At 49.5% G+C, this 18,082-nt stretch overlaps 1 protein-coding gene across 5 annotated transcripts in view; it reads left to right on the top strand.

Moving 5' to 3' along the window:
* Positions 1–18,082, top strand: part of TMEM269 (transmembrane protein 269) — a 25,817-nt gene extending 7,735 nt beyond the window's left edge. Inside the window, exons 2-9 of one of the 5 annotated variants that reach the window (XM_060623787.2) lie at positions 892–1,003; positions 1,882–1,944; positions 2,992–3,100; positions 6,213–6,357; positions 11,166–11,263; positions 11,936–12,079; positions 12,711–12,911; positions 17,851–18,082. In XM_060623787.2, the coding sequence (XP_060479770.1) occupies positions 1,903–1,944; positions 2,992–3,100; positions 6,213–6,357; positions 11,166–11,263; positions 11,936–12,079; positions 12,711–12,911; positions 17,851–17,972 (861 nt within the window). In that variant the 5' untranslated portion in view covers positions 892–1,003; positions 1,882–1,902 and the 3' untranslated portion in view covers positions 17,973–18,082. Of the gene's footprint in view, positions 1–891; positions 1,945–2,991; positions 3,101–6,212; positions 6,358–11,165; positions 11,264–11,935; positions 12,080–12,710; positions 12,912–17,850 lie in introns of those variants that run through there. The other 4 variants (XM_060623788.2, XM_060623786.2, XM_078452002.1 and 1 more) reach the window with 4 other exon arrangements.

The raw sequence follows: 18,082 nt of genomic DNA, 5'->3' as shown, positions 1-18,082 counted from the left end.
AGAACAGAAGGACGCTAGAAACTTCTGACAGACGGGGACAAGTGTCTTTTGTAGCTATCCCTCCTTCCTCTCCCTCTTCAGAAGGAAGCCTTGGGGATGTCCAGGCTGACAGATGCATGATCGTGTGCTTAGAATAATACTGATAATGATTGAACTTCTACTCTGCGCTAAGCACTTCATATAATCTCATTTAATTCACACAAGAATCCCATTTTACAGATTAGGGAATAGGTTCAGGAAACAAAGTAGGATTTACACATCTGGTAGTGTTAGTGCTGCAACATAAACTTGGTTAAGAGGTAAAGCCAGCATTGCCATTAGTATGCTGTAGTGGTTTTTGTTGTTTGGCTTTGTTTTTAGAGAGAGAGAGAGAGAGAGAGAGCAATCACAAGTGGGGGAGAGGAGCAGAAGGAGGGAGAGAAAAAATCGCAAGCAGGCTCCACACCTAGCACAGAGTCCAATGTGGGGCTCAATCCCCCCACCCTGGGATCATGACCTGAGCTGAAATCAAGAGTCAGCCGCTCAACCGACTGAGCCACCCAGGCACCCCAGTAGGCTGTAGTTTGTAATTTGCCACTAATGGTCCATGTGGCACGGACAAATTAAGGTAAATACAAGGGACTCTTGGACTTGTTGCCTCCATTCTGGTTTTCTCTTTTAGTTTCTCAGACACCTTAGGTCCGGCTTTAGTGTTAGACTGTGTTCAAGTCTCAGTTCCACTAATTATTAAAATCAACGAATCCCCCATTTCCTCTTCTGGAGAGTAGAAACGCTAATGCTAACGTCAAGAGCATTTGAGAAAATCCAGTAAGATGATAATGTGTGTAAAGCACCGTGAACAGGGCCAGAGGCTAGTCGCCACTCAGGACACGCTCCTCTTTCCCCCTCCAGGTTGCTGGGAGAGACAACAGTGTCACAGGACCGTGTAGCTCCACCCCTTCCCTTGCATCTTCTCCCGTGGGGTCCTGGAAGCCAGTGCTGCTCTGACTCAGCGTTAGGGCAGGTGGGAGGATGTGGGGCAGGTGTTAGAACCTGTGCCTGGGAAACTACCCAGTACTAACAAGCTTCTTTCTGTAGTGCAGTATTCATCCAGTTGCCAAATCCAGACACCTCTGAGAGGCTCTTAGCTTCTCCCTCTCACACCTCTCCCACACCCTGGGGATTTCTTTCACAATGGCTCCTAGTCCGGCTACTTCCATTCCCTTCCGTTGCTGTCCAGCGAATGAGTCCTTGCTCCAGCCTGCCTCATCTGTCCTGTGGTATTATAGACCCTTCTTCCACGCTGGCTGCCAGAATCATATTTCTAAACCAAACTGACCATGTCATCCATACTTAAACCAACATTCAGGACAGTGTAAATTACTCAGCTTGCCATTCATCTGACAAATACTGGGGTGGGATGGGGTGACTTACCATATGCCAAAGCAGTTCTTACAGGTACAGAAATACAGCAGTGAACCAAACAGCAAGAGCCCTGCTCTAGGGACCCGTCACAGTCTGGACCCCAGCAACCCTTTACAGCCCTGTCTTCCCCAAAGTCCTTCTAGCCCACCTCTCCTGCACCATGCACTCTGGTCTCTGCCTCTCAAGGCTTCCTTTGCTGGCCACGTTGGAGAGACCAGTACCCTCCTCCTAGATCCCTCCATTCCCCAAGTGGCCCACAGGGTGGCCTAGGGCTCCTCTGCAAATTGAGGCCCCTCTTCCAGCCAGCTAGAGCCCCGCTGCCCCTCCCCTGCCCCTCCTGGATTGTGAGCTAAGAGCCAGGGGTGAGAGGCTTGGGACCTGCGTGGCTCCCCCAGGCCTGTGGTGGCCGCCACCCACCACACAGGAAGCGGGGAAGGAGTGCGGCCCTCACCCCACCCAGGAATGTCTGGTCCCCAGGTAAGCATCCTGACAAAGGGCATGACCCTCCCGAGATTACTGTCAGCGACCAGGACCCTGTGGGTAAGCGCTGCCCTAGAGCCCAGCCTGCCTCCATCTCTTCCATCTTCTCAGAGGGGGTGTCTTCCTGGGAGCCCGGCAGGGCCTGGACGGGACCGAGAACTGGGAGAGGGGGCGTGGCTATCTGTTGGGGGTGTGGTCTGTAGGGCTGAGGGGTGGGGAGCATGTCTACCTAGAGTGGCTGCGCCCCGGAGTCCCTGCGCCTGATGGAGCACCCTACCTGAGCATGCTCACTGCAGTTTGTGCCCTGGATGCCAGACACAGAAGCTGTGCAGCCTAGGGCCAGGCCATACCCTTCTGCCCTCTCCTGCCCACAGTCCCCGCGTCTGCAGTTCCCGCTTGCTCACTTCTCTGTCCTCTCTCACCAGCCTCAGGGCTGCCTTCCTTTTCTTCACTTTCTCCCCTCCACTCCCAACCATATCTGACCCAGACACATCACTGCTACTCAAGGTCATTCAGGCACACCCTCAACTGCGACCTCCCTGCCCACTACGCCTCCGCCTCCGGTCACCCCCCTTCCTCCCGGGGATCCAGCCTCATCGTGCTATTGCACCTTTTACCCCTTTGCCCCTTCATCCTTGGAGCCCCTCCCTAAATGTCGCCACATCAGAGAAACCTTTCCCCACTGCCACCGCAGACTCAGTCTGGTGTTCCCTTGTGCGCCCAGAGAAATGGGACAGCGTCTTGCCCGTCGTGACACTTGCTGCACTGCCCCTACTCGAATCTACCTCCCCTGCCAGACCCCTTCCTTCTTGGCGATGCAGCCTGGCTCTTGTTCTTTCTGCCCCAGAACGTAGTCCTGGGGGTAGCAGGCATCAACAAATGTATCTTAAAATGAGTAAATGGAAGATTGTAGGCATTAGGTAGATGCTGGGTGTGTGGAGGGTCTGGATTGTTGAGAGTTCATTTGAGAGGGCTTCTTGGAGGACAGACTGAACAGGCTTTGGTGCGGGGGCGAGATGTGGTTTGGTGCAGTGAGAGGATCCTGGGGAAGCACCAGAGTGACACATTCTACCGATTTAACGATCCTTCAACAACTTCTATTGTCAGGCTTCATGCTGGGCACAGGGGACCTCAGTCTCCACTCAAGTTGCTTGCCCTGCAGTAGACAAGGAAGACAAGAGAGGCGGTGCCAGTGTAGAGTGCCGAGTGTCACACGGTGAGCACACGGACATGTGGCAGTGCGGAGGAGGAGTACTCACTCCAGGGGAGAGTCAGCCTTCCCAAAGAGGACCACCGGCCAACCCGAGAGCAGAGGGAGGGCCGGAGCCAGGGGCAGTGGAGAGAGGAGGCTGGGGGCTGAGCCAGCCTCATCATAAGGGCTTATACGCCAAAGGAAGCAGGTGGACTCCATCCCCGGGAGATGAGCCACTGACGGGCTTCCGCAAAGTTCGGGAGTGACACGATCTAGTCCTGCAGGCCAATGCTGCGCAACGCCTCAGCTCTGAACCCCTCCTCAGAGAAGTCTTGTCTGAGCCCTCTGTCAGGCTGGACCCTCTTCCACGCTCCCCTGGCAGCCTGGTCAACTCCCCTTTTGGTTGAACACCTCTGCTGGCCTGAGCTCCTTGAGACACGAGGCCAGGTCTTAATCTTCTCCATGTCCCAAGCACCAGGCGCTCATTCTTGCTCATGACCAAATGTTTGTTGAATGAATGGATTGCTCCTTTCTTGTCTGGATTTCTAGAGCCCTTACTCTCAGGTCCACATCCTTTTACACCCGGAACCTGTGCATTATGTTGGAAATAGCATTTAATTGCGAAAGAGGAGGCCCAATTCAAGTCCTGGCTCCATTTCACTGGGCCAAGTCACTTGACTATCTTGAAACCTCAGATTCTTCATCTGTAAGATGGGGTACCATCGTGAACAGAGTCTGGGAGTCCCCACATGCATGCGTGAGTCTTGTGTCCCTGGGTAGACTGTATGCTCCGTGAAGGTGTTCCCCAGCACCTAGTGCAGTCTGAGCTTACAGGGAGCACAGTGCTCAGTCCTGTTGGTTGGTAGACAGCAGAGTGCAGAGTGGAGGGGAAGGAACACCTAAGGTGAAGTTGTAAGCCCTGTCCTGCCACTTCTGTGTGACTTTGAGCAAGGTTCTTCCCCTCTCTAAGTCTTCCTTGCCTCATCTGGCAATTGTGGATATTAACCCTCACTTGGCAGACCTTACGGGCCAATGGAAACCATAGACATGAAAATGCTTCATGAATGAAAGATGATAGAGTAGATAACCGATCATTAATTAAAAACAAAAACACACACAAAAAAAACAACTCAAGGAGTACAGATGAGGTGTGCGTGGCAATTGGTAGAAATGCCCCAGGCATCTGCTGACTACCCCTAGCAGGCAGAGATGCTGGGTTGCTGCCCTGGCAGCAGCTGGGCTGGGGACAGAGGTGTTTGGTCTTGCTGGGGTCAGCCCTGGGGCCCAGGAGAGACCGGGAGGGACGGGTTCCTGAGGAGGGACTGAGCAGCCGGCCTTGGCTCTCCTTCCCTCCCGGATTTCTTAGGCAGCGTTCTTCTGTCTTAGGTTTTGAGGGGTCTCAGGAGTCCTGATGGCCTTGGTGAATGGGACCTGCCTGGGGGAGCAGTGAGCCCCTTAGTGCTGCCTGATCAACTCCCAGTTCCAAACTCCCAGTCTAGCCCCCTCCTCCTGGCCTCTGACATCTTGGTGGCAGGGCTTATGGGCCCTAATTTGTCTTAAGTCCAGCCTGGGGCAGAGACAGGGGCTGGGCAGAGGGAGTCTCAGCTTTCTCACTTCTAAAATGAGTGAGGATGAAACGAGAAAGCTGCTGCGACAACACCTCGGAACTTGCGTATTTTATTCAGGTGCAGGATTGCTGTTTATGGGCAGCGTGTTTATGGTGACCAGTGGGGCGTCCCTGTTTCAGGGAGCACTGGGGCTCTTTCTCCCCAAGAAACTTGGTGCCACAGGCCATTTATGTGTATGGAGTGCAGTTTTGGTGTTGGAGGCAAAATAGAGCCGGCCAGGCTGTGGAAACAGGCAGGGCCAGCTGATTCCCTGGGCTCTGAGGGGCCCGGGGCAGGGCCGCTTCCTCTTGGGCAGGATGAAACCGCCCCGTGGGGCTGGCCCCCTGAGCTCCTCCTTGGCCTCCTACCCCACAGACCGCCTCCTTCCGGACCTGTGCCCCCGGCAGAGGAAACACCAGACTTAGAATCCAGCAGGCAGGATTACCTTTCACTCACTGAGGATGTGATTTGAGCCAATATATCTCCATTTCTCTGAGGCTCAGATTTTGCATTCATCAAATAATGACAGCACCGTCTCCTGAGGTCGTCAGGATCAGGAGAGAGAACAGAGTGAAAGGTGCCTTGTGCACCCTTTTGTGCTGGACCCATTCATCTCTTGTCTCTCATCTCTTCCCCTGTCGGAGCTGGGCCTGATGTTCTGGTTGGGGCTTGTCAGAACCAGGACCTCGGGGCACCCCCGGTGCAGCCCCGTCCTTCCAAGGGAAAGAGCAAGGCCTGCAGGACAAGGGAGGCTGACTCTGCCGTGGGTCCCTTTCGTGCTTTCTACCCCTCGGGTAGCCTCTCACCCCCTGGAACATTCCTGGGGGTGAGGGGGTTGCCCTTTCCCAGTGTTATTTTTTATTCCTGTGGGGCTCACCTCACAGGAATAAAAAATATGAAAAGTAGCTTTGTAATTTTTTTTTTAACGTTTATTTATTTTTGAGACAGAGAGAGACAGAGCATGAACGGGGGAGGGTCAGAGAGAGGGAGACACAGAATCTGAAACAGGCTCCAGGCTCTGAGCTGTCAGCACAGAGCCCAATGCGGGGCTCGAACTCACGGACCGCGAGATCATGACCTGAGCCGAAGTCGGCCGCTTAACCGACTGAGCCACCCAGGCGCCCCTGTAATTTTTTTTTTAAAGGGCTCACCTATGACAAAAGGCTCATCTCCCAGATAGGGGAAGGGCCCATATCCCTTATACCCTGGGCCATGGGGGTACCAGGAGGGCCAACCGTGGGCTGGAGGGAGGTCTGCACTGTAGGCAAGGGGGCAGACAGAGGGGTTGGAGACTGTGGCTGTACTGGCGTGGGGGCTTTGCTGTTGTGCCTTCCCAAGACGCTCATTTTTAGCACCTTGGTCTTTACCTCCTGGTGTCCTCCAGCTACCTCCTGTCTCATTCTAGTCAGTGAAACAGTGTTGGGAGGGTACAGTTCTGGGATGAGGTCCAGGGAACAGGAGCTGCCTGGTCCTGGGAGCCTCTTTTGGGACACTTTGACCTTGGGAACCCCTGACCCCTCTCCCCGGAGCCCCAGATCCGTGCACCAGGTTCTTCCTGACCAACGACCAGATCCATCTCTATCTGAATGAATTTTCCTGGAAGGACGTTACCAATGCCTTGTCCCTGGCCAACATGATCCTGGGGCTCTTCTCCATCTTCTGCAGCTTCTGCAAGTAGGTCTGGGGCCCAGTAGGATCTTAGCCAAGAGCTGGAGCCAATGGCATGCAGGGAGGAGTGGGGAGCCTAGGTAGCCAGGCACTGAGGCCCAGGATCAACCGGGGGCAGGAGAAAGGGTAGTGATTGGGAGTCAAGAGGCCAAGATCCTGGCCTCAGCTCTACTACCAGCCTGATGTGTGACTTTAGGTCACATCCCTGAGCCTTGGTTTCTCCATCGTTAAAACAAGGAGCTTGCACTGTGATCTCTAGGTGCCTTCCAGCTGTGGCAGTCCAGAATGGTCTTTATGAGAAAACCAAGAGATTCTATTCTGGTGGCCTTTACATAATCCTTGGGGTAGGCAGGCTATCATGAGAAATTTTTGATTCTTAAATTAGAACATATGATCTGGGGAATATTTACAGTCAGCACTATTATGGAAAATCTGGGACATGTTTATGGGCCCCTAAAAAGTTATAAGCAAATTATATTTCTACAAATTGAATCATATTTTAATGCCTTGTCAAATCAGTTCTTTTTTTTTTTTAATTTTTTTTTAACGTTTTTTATTTTTGAGACAGAGAGAGACAGAGCATGAATGGGGGAGGGGCAGAGAGAGAGGGAGACACAGAATCCGAAGCAGGCTCCAGGCTCCGAGCCATCAGCCCAGAGCCTGACGTGGGGCTCGAACTCATGGACTGCGAGATGGTGACCTGAGTCAAAGTCGGACGCTTAACCGACTGAGCCACCCAGGCGCCCCTCAAATCAGTTCTTTAAAGATAAATCCTTTATAATGCAGCCTCCTAACCTGTTTGATTCTCTATAACCATCAGCAAATGCCTTCTCTGGATCTGTTTCTCATCCATTAAATCATTTTATCTGATGATGTTTGAGTTCCCTTCCAGTTAAATTTTATGATTCTCTAAGTCTGGATTTTTGGGGGTCTTATAAAGTAGAGCATATCTACAGCAGAAAATCTCTAACTTCTTAGTTCAGTGCAATCTTCTGGGAGTATAGCTAAAAAATTTTTTTTAATGTTTATTTCCTTTTGAGAGAAAGGGAGAGACAGAGGCATGAGTGGGGGAGGGGCAGAGAGAGAGATACACAGAATCCAAAGCAGGCTCCAGGCTTTGAGCTGTTAGCAGAGAGCCCAACGTGGGGCTCAAACTCACAGACCATGAGATCATGACCTGAGCTGAAGTCAGACACTTAACAGACTGAGCCACCCAGGTGCCTCAGTTTTGGGAGTGTCATTTTTATGGCACGGTGGTGGGCCCATTTCCCTTTAGACACATAGGTATGGCTCTAAAGAAAGGTAGTGCTGAGCATGTTTGGAGACAGCTGAAGCCTGGGGTGAGGTTCTCTGCTTCTGCTTGGTCATCAAGCATTGCAATCAGGGTGTAGACTTAGGAATGGCATTCTAGGGCAGCCTTGCCTGAGACTATGGTGGCTGCTTTTAGAAAGGGGTCTGGGAGCATGTGCTGGACTAAAGCACAGAATCCTTGAATGTAAGATCTGAAAGAGATCTTGGAAATCATATAGAGCATCAAAATATGTAGACAAAAAAACAGAACTGCAAGGAGAAATGGGCAAATCCGTTATCGTAGCTGGGCATTTCAACACCCCTCCATCAGAAACTGACATCCATTTGGCAAAAAATCAGTAAGGAGATAGTTGAACTGAACAGCACCATCAGTCAACTGGATCTAATTGATATTTATAGAATACTTTACCCAATAACGGCAGAATACACATTCTTCTCCTCACACTTTGGGGTATAAGACATACCTCAACAAATGTAAAAGAATAGAAATCATATGAAGTATGCCCTCAGATCCCATGGAATTAAAGTAGAAATCAATACGGGGTGCCTGGGTGGCTCAGTCGGTTAAGCAGCCGACTTCGGCTCAGGCCACGATCTCGCGGTCCGTGAGTTCGAGCCCCTCGTCGGGCTCTGGGCTGACAGCTCGGAGCCTGGAGCCTGTTTCGGATTCTGTGTCTCCCTCTCTCTGACCCTCCCCCATTCGTGCTCTGTCTCTCTCTGTCTCAAAAATAAATAAACGTTAAAAAAAATAATAATAAAGTAGAAATCAATAACAGAAAGATAACTAGAAAATCCCAAAATATGTGAAGGTTAAGCAACACGATTCTAAATAATATATTAAAGAAGAAAAGTATTTTGAGCTAAAAGAAAATGAAAATACAACTTATCAAAATTTGTTGGGGTGCCTGGGTGGCTCAGTCAGTTAAGCGTCCGACTTCGATCTTGTGGTCCGTGAGCTTCGGGCTCTGTGCTGACATCTTGGAGCCTGGAGCCTGCTTCAGTTCTGTGTCTCCCTCTCTGCCCCTCCCTTGCTCGTACTCTCTGTCTCTCATAAATGAATACATGTTAAAAAAAAATTTAAAAAAACCCAACTTATCAAAATTTGTGAGATGCGGTGAACATGGTAGTTATAGTGAAATTTGTAACATTGAATGCATGTACTAGAAAAGAAACCTCTGTGAAAGACAACATCAGGAGAATTAGAAGACAAGCTATAGGCTGGGAGAAAATATTTGCAAAAGGTACATCTGAGAAAGGACTGTAAAATAGACAAAGCTTAAAATTCTTCAATAAGAAAACAAAGAACTCAATTAAAAAATGGGCCAAAGACCTTAACAGAGACCTCATCGAAGGAGATATACAGATGGCAGTAAGCATGTGAAGATACTCCACATTGTATGTTATCAGGGAGATGTAGTGAGATATTACTACACACCTACCGGCCAAAGGAATTGCCCAGAACACTGACGACACCAAATGCTGGCGAGGACGTGGAGCAACAGGAACTCTCATGCACCGCTGGCGGGAACACAAGATGGTTCAGCCGCTTTGGGAGACAGTGTGGCAATTTCACAAAGCTACACCTAGTCTTACCATATGATCCAGCAATCACACTGTTTGGTATTTATCCAAATGAACTGAAAACTATGTCCACACAAAACCCTGCACTGGGATGTTTATGATGTTTAATTTACAATTGCCAAAACTCGCAAGCAACCAAGATATCGTCTAATAAGTGAATAGATGAATAAACTGAGGTATTTCCAAATTTTCCAAACAATGGAGGATTGCTCAGTGCTAAAAAGAAATGACCTATCAGACCATGAGAAGACACAGAGGAATCATAAGTGCATATTACCAAGTGAAAGAAGCCAATATGCAAAGGCTACATACTATATGATTACAGTGATATGATATTCTGGAAAGGCAAAAATATCAAGATAATAAAAAATCAGTGATTGGTACAGGAGGGTGGGGGGAATGAATAGGTGGAGCACAGAGGATATTTAGGACATTGGAAATAATCTTCATGATACTATAATAATGGATACTCATCATGCGTTTGTCCAAAACCACAGAATGTACAACACCAAGAGTGAACCCTAAGGTAAACTATGGACTTTGGGTGACTATGTGTCAACATAGGTTCATCCTTGGTATGTGTCAAGAATTAGAATGTACTGTTCTGGTGAGTGATATTGATCATGTGGGAAGCTATGCATAGGTGGGAGATGGGGGGGTAGATGGGAAATTTCTGTAGCTTCCTTTCAATTTTGTTGTAAACCTAAAACCTCCCCAAAAAAATAAAGCCTTAGAAAAATTGGGAAAAAAAGGGAGATAGAAATCAATAGTATAAGGCTTCCACCTTAGCAAACTAGGGGAAAAAAAAAAAAGCATGTTAAATCCAAAGTAAGCAGAAGAAAATAATAAAAATGAGAGGGACACCTGGGTGGTTCAATCGGTTAAGCATCTGATTCTTGACCTCAAGTCAGGTCTTGATTTCAAGGTCGTGGGTTCAAGGTCCGCATTTGGGCTCCACGCTCTGGGTGCAAAGCCTACTTAAAAAAGGGGGGGTGGGGGGCCACCTGGATGGCTCAGTCAGTTGAGCGTCCAACTTTGGCTCACGTCACGATCTCGCAGTTCGTGAGTTCAAGCCCCACATTGGGCTCACAGTGCCAGCCTGTCCACACAGAGCCCGCTTCTGATCTTCTGTCTCCCCTCTCTGCCCCTCCCCTGCTTGTGCTCTCCCCAAACTAAATAAATATTAAAAAAAAAAAAAAAGAGCAGCCATCAATGAAATTAAAAATAAGAAATCAGTAGAGACAATCAATGAAACCAAAAGCTGATTGATTCTTCGGAAAAATCAATAAAATTGATAGGCCTCTAGGCAGGCCAACCAAGAAAATAAAGAAAAAAAGAGAAGACACAAACTACCAGTATCAGAAATGAAAGAGAGCCATCACTACTGATCTCATGGACTTTAAAAGGATAATAAAGGAATATTATGAACAACTCTGTAAGTGATGTAGCCTAAATGAAAGGGACCAAGTCCTTAAAAGTCATGAGTTACCTAAACTTGCACTAGGAGAAATAGCTTATCTGAATAGGCCTCTATTACATCATTTGGCACAACCCCCTCACTTTCCAGATGGAGGAAGAGAGGCCTAGAGGGGTAGGGAGTGGTTTATCTGAGAAACCACAGTGAGATGGTTGCAGAGGCTGGGAACATAGGACCCCTGTGCCCTCAAATATGCCTGGGATTTAGAGTTGGAAGGGACCTTAGTGATTGTCTAAGGGGCTCGAGGCACCCCCTTTAAGACTGTGGGTTGAGAGTGTGGCAGGGGTGTGTGTGTGTAGTGTGTAAAGCAGTGTATTTCAGAAAGAACACGAGTGTGGGGAACACGCAGGGCAGGGTGTGTGTGTGTGTGTGTGTGTGTGGAGGGGTTGCCCAGTGCAGCCCATGACACAGCTGTCCTGTCGGGGCCTGCTGCCCTACGCTTCAGGAAATGCTACAGTGCCTCCTGGATGCTTCTGATCAGCTTCCTATTAGACATGGCAGTTGGGACGATAACCAGACACCTCAGCCTCTGCTCCAGATCGGGTGAGTCCAGGCCTCAGACCCCTGATCCCTGACCCCAGGAGCCCATCTCGGGTCACCCTCCATCTTCTCACATCCAGCAGGCTTTCAGGAGTCAGCACTCCTGCTCACCTCCCTCCGAGGACAGCAGAAGCAGCCGGAGAACCGTCCCGGAGCCCCATAGTCCAGATCTAGGCCCCCCGCGGGCTCACCTGTTGATCCTTAGCCATCCTTGCCCAGGCCGCAGTTTCCTTGGCGGTGCTGCCTCCCCGCTAGGGGTGCCCCAGGAATTGGGAGTGGGTGGTGGCAGCGGTGCTTGGGAGGGGGGAAATGAAAAATCACCCCAGCAGAGCGGCTGGTTTAAAATACAAGAAAATATTTCCATGTAAGAGTTTGCTTGAAAAAAAAAGGGTTCCGTGGCTTGTGAATTTGTATCCAGTTGTGGTCCAACCCTGGATGTTAAAGGGCGGGAAAACTAAGACCTGAGAAGGAAAGATTTGCCTCAGGCCGCATGGTCCATGTGAGGCAGAGCCAGGAGGCCCCCCCCCGCCCCGCCCCCATCCTTGATCCCTAGGGGAGCAGCTGTTGCTCTCTGGGACCTCAGTCCCGGCTTGGCACCCCTGCAGCTCCCCCACCACAGGGGACTAAAGTGCAAGACAAATGAGCATAAGTTCTGACCTCGACCTTCTGGAGCAGGGGTGGAGCTGAATGACTTTGCTGTCTTCACCACCTTTGGCCTGGCCTCAGCCCTGCTCCTAGGCGTGGATGGGCCTCTGAATGCGTTCCTGGCCGTCATCTATGTGTTAGCTGCTACCTTCCGCCTGTGTTTTTATTCAACTGGTGAGTGGACCCCAGCCTTGTAGCTAAGGGTGGGGAGCCACGGAGGGGCGCTATTGGATGCCAGAAGCCTTGGGGGGGGGGGCGGTAACTGACTCCTACCCTCCTCTTTGGTTCCTTTCCCTTCCTTGTCCTGTGCCCCAGGCCCACTGGAGGCTGCAGGCTGCAGTGGCAGAGACCTGGAGAGGGGCAGGGGCCCATGGTTCTCGGACCAGCTGTGCCTTTTTCTCGTTGTATGACCTTTGGGTGGTGCACAGAGACTCACAGAATCCAGAACTAGGGGTCATCCTCCACAGTTTTCTACAACAGATAGAGAAACTGAGCAAGGCAACCAAGGGCAGTTGCCTTGCCCAAGGTCACAATGCAAGGGGGCGTAGAGGTGGACTAGAAGACCTCAGAGGACCCTCCTGCAGAGCCTTCCTTGGTGCTGGGGCCCACGCCATGTCCCAGCCGCCTGCTTCCCCGTGGGGATCCGGCGCAGAACCCACACACCATCTCTGCGAACGGCTGACCGCTTTACAGCCTGCCACTGCCTGGCGAGGAGGGGGATCTGGAGTGGGTGGCAGGGAAGACCCAACGGGCTGGCTTTGCTCAGCGGGAGGCAGCTAATCTCCACCTCTTCCTTCCCTGGCAGGTGTTCCCTTCACGTACAAGGGTCTACCCTGCCGCTATGCTTCCTGTGTTTTGGCCTCCACCTGCCTTCTGACCAAAGGCAACACGTTCATTCTGTCTTGCATGGCCTCACTTATGATTCTGTTCATGATGGACCAGAGCTACTATCCACGTGATGAGATCCTGGGGTCTGAGAACTGGAAAAAATTGATTTATCTGGGGGGTGAGTGAAAATACTGCTTTCAAATGTCACCAGTGCTGGTCTATTATCACTGCTGCTCATGGCCACCCTGTACCTCGCCCCCACACTCCCGATCTCCCTTACCCTGTTTTATTTGTGTCCATGGAGTTTATCACCATCTGAAATGTATCTACTTTTTTATTGTCTATACACACTCAAACTGCCCCCGGATAGACGACTCTCTTTCATTCGTGCAGTAATCCCTGGGCCTAGGATTGTGCCAACCACGTGGTAGATGCCCAGTAAGTATTTGTTGAATGCTATTAAGTTCAATCAGGAACACCTACCATACGCTGGATACTGGGAACCAAACTGATAAACTAGACCAACCCTTCCTGCCTCAGGATTCACAGTCTAATAGGGGAGACAGACCCCAACCAAATAATGGCAGAAATAACTAGAAATGCATAGTTGTTTTTTTTTTTTTTAAGTTTATTTATTTATAATGACAGAGAGGGAGAGAGGCAGAGAGAGAATCCAGCAGGTTCCATGCTAACAGTGAGGAGCCCGACGCGGGGCTCAAACCCATGAACTGTGAGATCATGACCTGAGCTGAAACCAAGAGTTGGACACTAGAAAGGCATAGTTTTGATGTGTTGTGGAGCACAGGGTTCTCTGAGAAGGGGACTTAATGAGACTGAAATGGTCTGAAGGGTGGAAAGGATGCTTCAGAAGGTAACATTTAAGTGGAACCTGGGTGAAGGTGGTCAAAGGTACAGACTTCCAATGATAAGTTCTGGGGACGTAATGGACAACACGGTGACTACAGTTAACAATACCATGTTGTGGGGAGCCTGGGTGGCCCAGTCGGTTAAGCGTCTGACTTTGGCTCAGGTCACGATCTCACAGTTTGTGGTTCAAGCCCTGCCTCGGGTGAGCATGAGCCCTGCTTTGGGTGAGTCCCACTTTGCTCTCTCTTTCTCTCTGCCCCTTGTGGGATTCTCTCTGTCTCTACCCCTCGCTCACTTGTGCCCTCTCTAAAAAAAAAGAGGGGCGCCTGGGTGGCTCAGTCAGTTGAGCGTCCGACTTCAGCTCAGGTCATGATCTCACGGTCCGTGGGTTCAAGCCCCGCATCGGGCTCTGTGCTGACAGCTTGGAGCCTGGAGCCTGCCTTTGATTCTGTGTCTCCCTCTCTCTCTGCCCCTCCTCCACTTGTGCTGTCTGTCTGTCTGTCTCTCTCTCAAAAATAAATAAACATTAAAAAAAAAGAATATTGCATTTGGAAGTAGATAGGAGAGCAGATCTTAAAAGTTCTCGTCGCAAGAAAGGGAAATGGGTAACTGTGCAGTGGCAGACACTAACGAGACTGCTGGTCGTGTCACAGGATACACAAATATCGAATCATTACGCTGCACACCTTGGACTAATACAGTTTTGTGTTATATGTCCATAATATCTCAATAAAACTGGAAAAAATTAAAAAGGTGACCTTCAAGATGACTGGCTAGGTGGGTAAGAGAGGTAGTTCAGAAGAGAAAACGGCATTTTCTAGGCTCTAGGCTAGAAGGTGCTGGGTGCGGTCGTGCAGCCATGTGGATGGAACTTGGTGAGAGATCCTAGTGATACAAACCGAGTCCGTGAAGGGGGTGGGTTTGGGGAACTGATCCTAGCGGCAAACGGGAAGCCTCTGAAGGGACTTCTGAGCAGCAGTTTTAAGTGGCCACTTGGAATACAATGTGGAGACCAGATGGTGGGAGACTGAGAACAAAGAGGAAAAGTGACTTGCTGTTGTATGAGAGGTGGTGGCAACAGAGCAGACGAAGGGACTTCAGATGCATGTTGGGAACAGAACCGATATTGAGGAAGCCCTGAGGTCCTGGCCACACTGGGGACCTGGCGGATATCTCCCTAGAGTTCTCCCTGACTTAGGGCTTCCTTCAAGGAATACCAGTGTTTCTTCTTTGAGAATGTGCTCATGGGGACAAGACAAACATCTACAGGGATACTTGGTTTCTTTCTTTATTCCCTGTGGGTCCATTCTGGTTCATAGGGTCCCTGCTTTCATCCTGACTGTCCTTTTTTCTTTTAATTTTTAATGTTTATTATTTATTATTGAGAAAGAGAGAGACAGAGTGCAAGCAGGGGAGGGTTAGAGAGAGAGGGAGACACAGAATCTGAAGCAGGATCCAGGCTCTGAGCTGTCAGCACAGACAAGGGCTCAAACTCATGAACCGTGAGATCATGACCTGGGCTGAAGTCGGATGCTTAACCAACTGAGCCACACAGGTGCCCCCTGACCTTCCCTTTTGGGCTCATATCCTTTCTCTGTACCACCAGCACCGACGCCCCTGCTCAAGTTCTAGGCAGTGGCTCCTCTGTGGCCCAGCTAGCAGAGGCAGAACAGTGTTGAGAAGCATCTGGGTTTGCTGCTAAACAGACCCGAGTTCAAGTTCCAATGCCAGGACGTGTTAATTGCATCAACTTGGGCTGACGACCTCATTATTTTGAGTTTAGTTTTCTTCATCTATAAAATGAAGCCAATAATTCCTACCTCAGGATTCTTGAGATTAAATGGGATAATGCAGATCAATCCTCTGGCACAGATGTGTCCTGTAGGGAAATTTCTAGTCCCTTCTTCCCTCCACCTGCCCTCCTATCTCTCAGCAACAGTGTTTCCCACAATGCTCTTTGCTTCTGTAGATACCACTGCTCCCCTTCTCTCCCAATAAGCCATATGCTTGGCCTCAGCCTTCCTTGGATTGTCTTGGCTGTGAGAGTAAAGGAGGAAACTGTACCTCACAGATTTCGATACCACTTAATACCAGAGCCCAACTGGACAGATTCCAAAATGGCCACTCTTGATATTCCTCTTACCTGGAGTGCAGCCAATCACCTTTTTAGACGGAGGTTCCGTCTCTCCCACAGAGCTTCTGAAAAGCCGGCCTGTGGCTGTGAGACCTCATGTCACGCATTTTCCAGGACAACTCTGGTTTAAAATATTGTCCCATTGCCTCAACAGGTCAATGACTGTTCTGAAATATTATAAGTATTCCAAAGCTCCAATACATCTCTGTAACTGAAAGTGGTCTTCTGTCAGATCATATGTTCTGATTTCTCTTGAGGAATGTATGGTAGTTATCCCCACGGAAACGATGTTGCCTCGTACTCTCCAACCCTCTTTGAGCTTTCCGAGGCTGTCTAGTTTTTACAAGTCAGGCAGACACGGCTTTGAATCAAGACCTTGTACAAGTTATATCCCCTCTGTCTCTTCATCTGAAAAACAGACTGGATTCTGAGTCACAGAATTAGTGTGAAACGTAAATGGAGCAATCTTTGTAACATACCTAGCAGATTGTCTAGTGCAAAGTAGATATTCCACAGGTGTTGGGGCCCTTTTGCCTGTCGGTGGTGTATCTCAGATTCAAATGTGTTGGGGTCCCCCAAGACCACCCCAGGTTCAGTGGTTCTCTTGGGGATTCACAGGATGCATATAGTCATACTCATGGTTAAGACTTATTACAGCAAAAGACACAAAGCAAAGGCAGCAAAGGGCAGATGAAAGGGGCAAAATCTGGAGGAAATGAGGCACAGCCCCTCAAGTGTCCTCCCTGTGGGGCCACCCTGCACAAAACTGTGACAACACCCATGAAAGTCTTGTGTACCTGGAAGCTCTTTAGAGACTCAGGGTCCAAGGTTTTTATAAGGGCTGGCCACATCAGCACCCTAGACCTAGCGGTACCAAAATTCTAGACTTACACAGAAGGAAATCAACACTCAGCACAGTCTAAGGACAGGGAACCATTCTTGCCCATTAGGGAAAGTTCTATATTAGAAATAGGCTCTTTTTTTAATGTTTATTTATTTTTGAGACAGAGAGAGACAGAGCATGAAGGGGGAGGGGCAGAGAGAGAGGGAGACACAGAATCCGAAACAGGCTCTGGGCTCTGAGCTGTCAGCACAGAGCCTGACGTGGGGCTCGAACTCACAGACCGTGAGATCATGACCTGAGCCGAAGTTGGATGCTTAACCGACTGAGCCACCCAGGCGCCCCAGGAAAGTTCTATATTGATATAGGGAACTGTTTACTAGCCATGTTCCTGGACTCCAGTTAAAGGCCAACCTGGCAAGTAGGCCGGCCTTCGTTCATTCGTTTGTTTGTTCGTTCCTTCCTTCCTTTCTTTTTTATTTATATTGAGAGACAGAGTGACCAGGGGAGGGGCAGAGAGAGACGGAGAAAGAGAATCCCAAGAAGGCTCCATACTGTCTGCATGGACCCCAATGCAGGGCTTGAACTCACAAACCCAGGCACCTTGCAAGCAGGCCTTTCTAAAGAGAGCTGTCCCAGGTCTGCTGTGCTCTTCTGCATATGTGTAACATTGTATTGGCCACTATCACATATTAAACTTGACACAATTGGAAATATATATGTCATTCATATATATATATATATTTTTTTTTTCTTTTTAATGTTTATTTATTTATTTTTGGAAGAGGGGGGAGGAGAGAGTACAAGTAGGGAAGAGGCAGAGAGAGAGGGAGAGAGAGTCTCAAGCAGGCTCCATGCTGTCATCACAGAGCCTCACACAGGACTCGATCCCACGAACCCTGAGATCATGACCTGAGCCAAAATCAAGAGTCGGACGGTTAACTGACTGAGCCACCCAGGCGCCCCTGGGATGGATGGAGATATATACATATATTTCTAACAAGGGGTCTGGACAACTCAAATTTATTCTCGGCTAAGACTGATTTCTGATCTGAATTCAACCAAATGGCACCTGAGTTTGCATTACATTATAATTATCTAGTTACAAAGAGACAAAACCTCTTAAAGGCAGGGCTCGGGTCTCGTTGGTTCTTGTTTCTTAGGCCGATGAGTAAAAACTGAAGGATGGGAGGATGGGGATGGGAGAGAAGAGGGCGGGAAATACACGAAGACAGCTTCATAGACATGGAATGCTTGCCTTTTTTCTCCCTCCAGGTGTCATCATGCTGCTTGTGTCTCCATTCTCCCTAACTGCTTTTTACTGCCTGATGTGGTCGCTGTCCTACATCTTCTTTCCAGATGCTCTGTGGGGCAAGGCAGCATGCTTCAGGCTATAGCACCAAAGAAAGTGAACAGCTTCACCCACTCCCACTGACCTCTGTGGGGTTTGCGCCAGCATATCAGGCCAAGCCTTGCCTTATCCTCACTAAATCTTTCTTTGTCCCTA

The sequence above is a fragment of the Panthera onca genome, chromosome C1 (assembly GCF_046562875.1).
Source record: "Panthera onca isolate mPanOnc1 chromosome C1, mPanOnc1 haplotype 2, whole genome shotgun sequence".
Lineage (NCBI taxonomy): Eukaryota > Metazoa > Chordata > Mammalia > Carnivora > Felidae > Panthera > Panthera onca.
The sequence above is the reverse complement of the archived record's forward strand: the minus strand, read 5'-3'. Positions and strand labels throughout refer to the sequence as shown.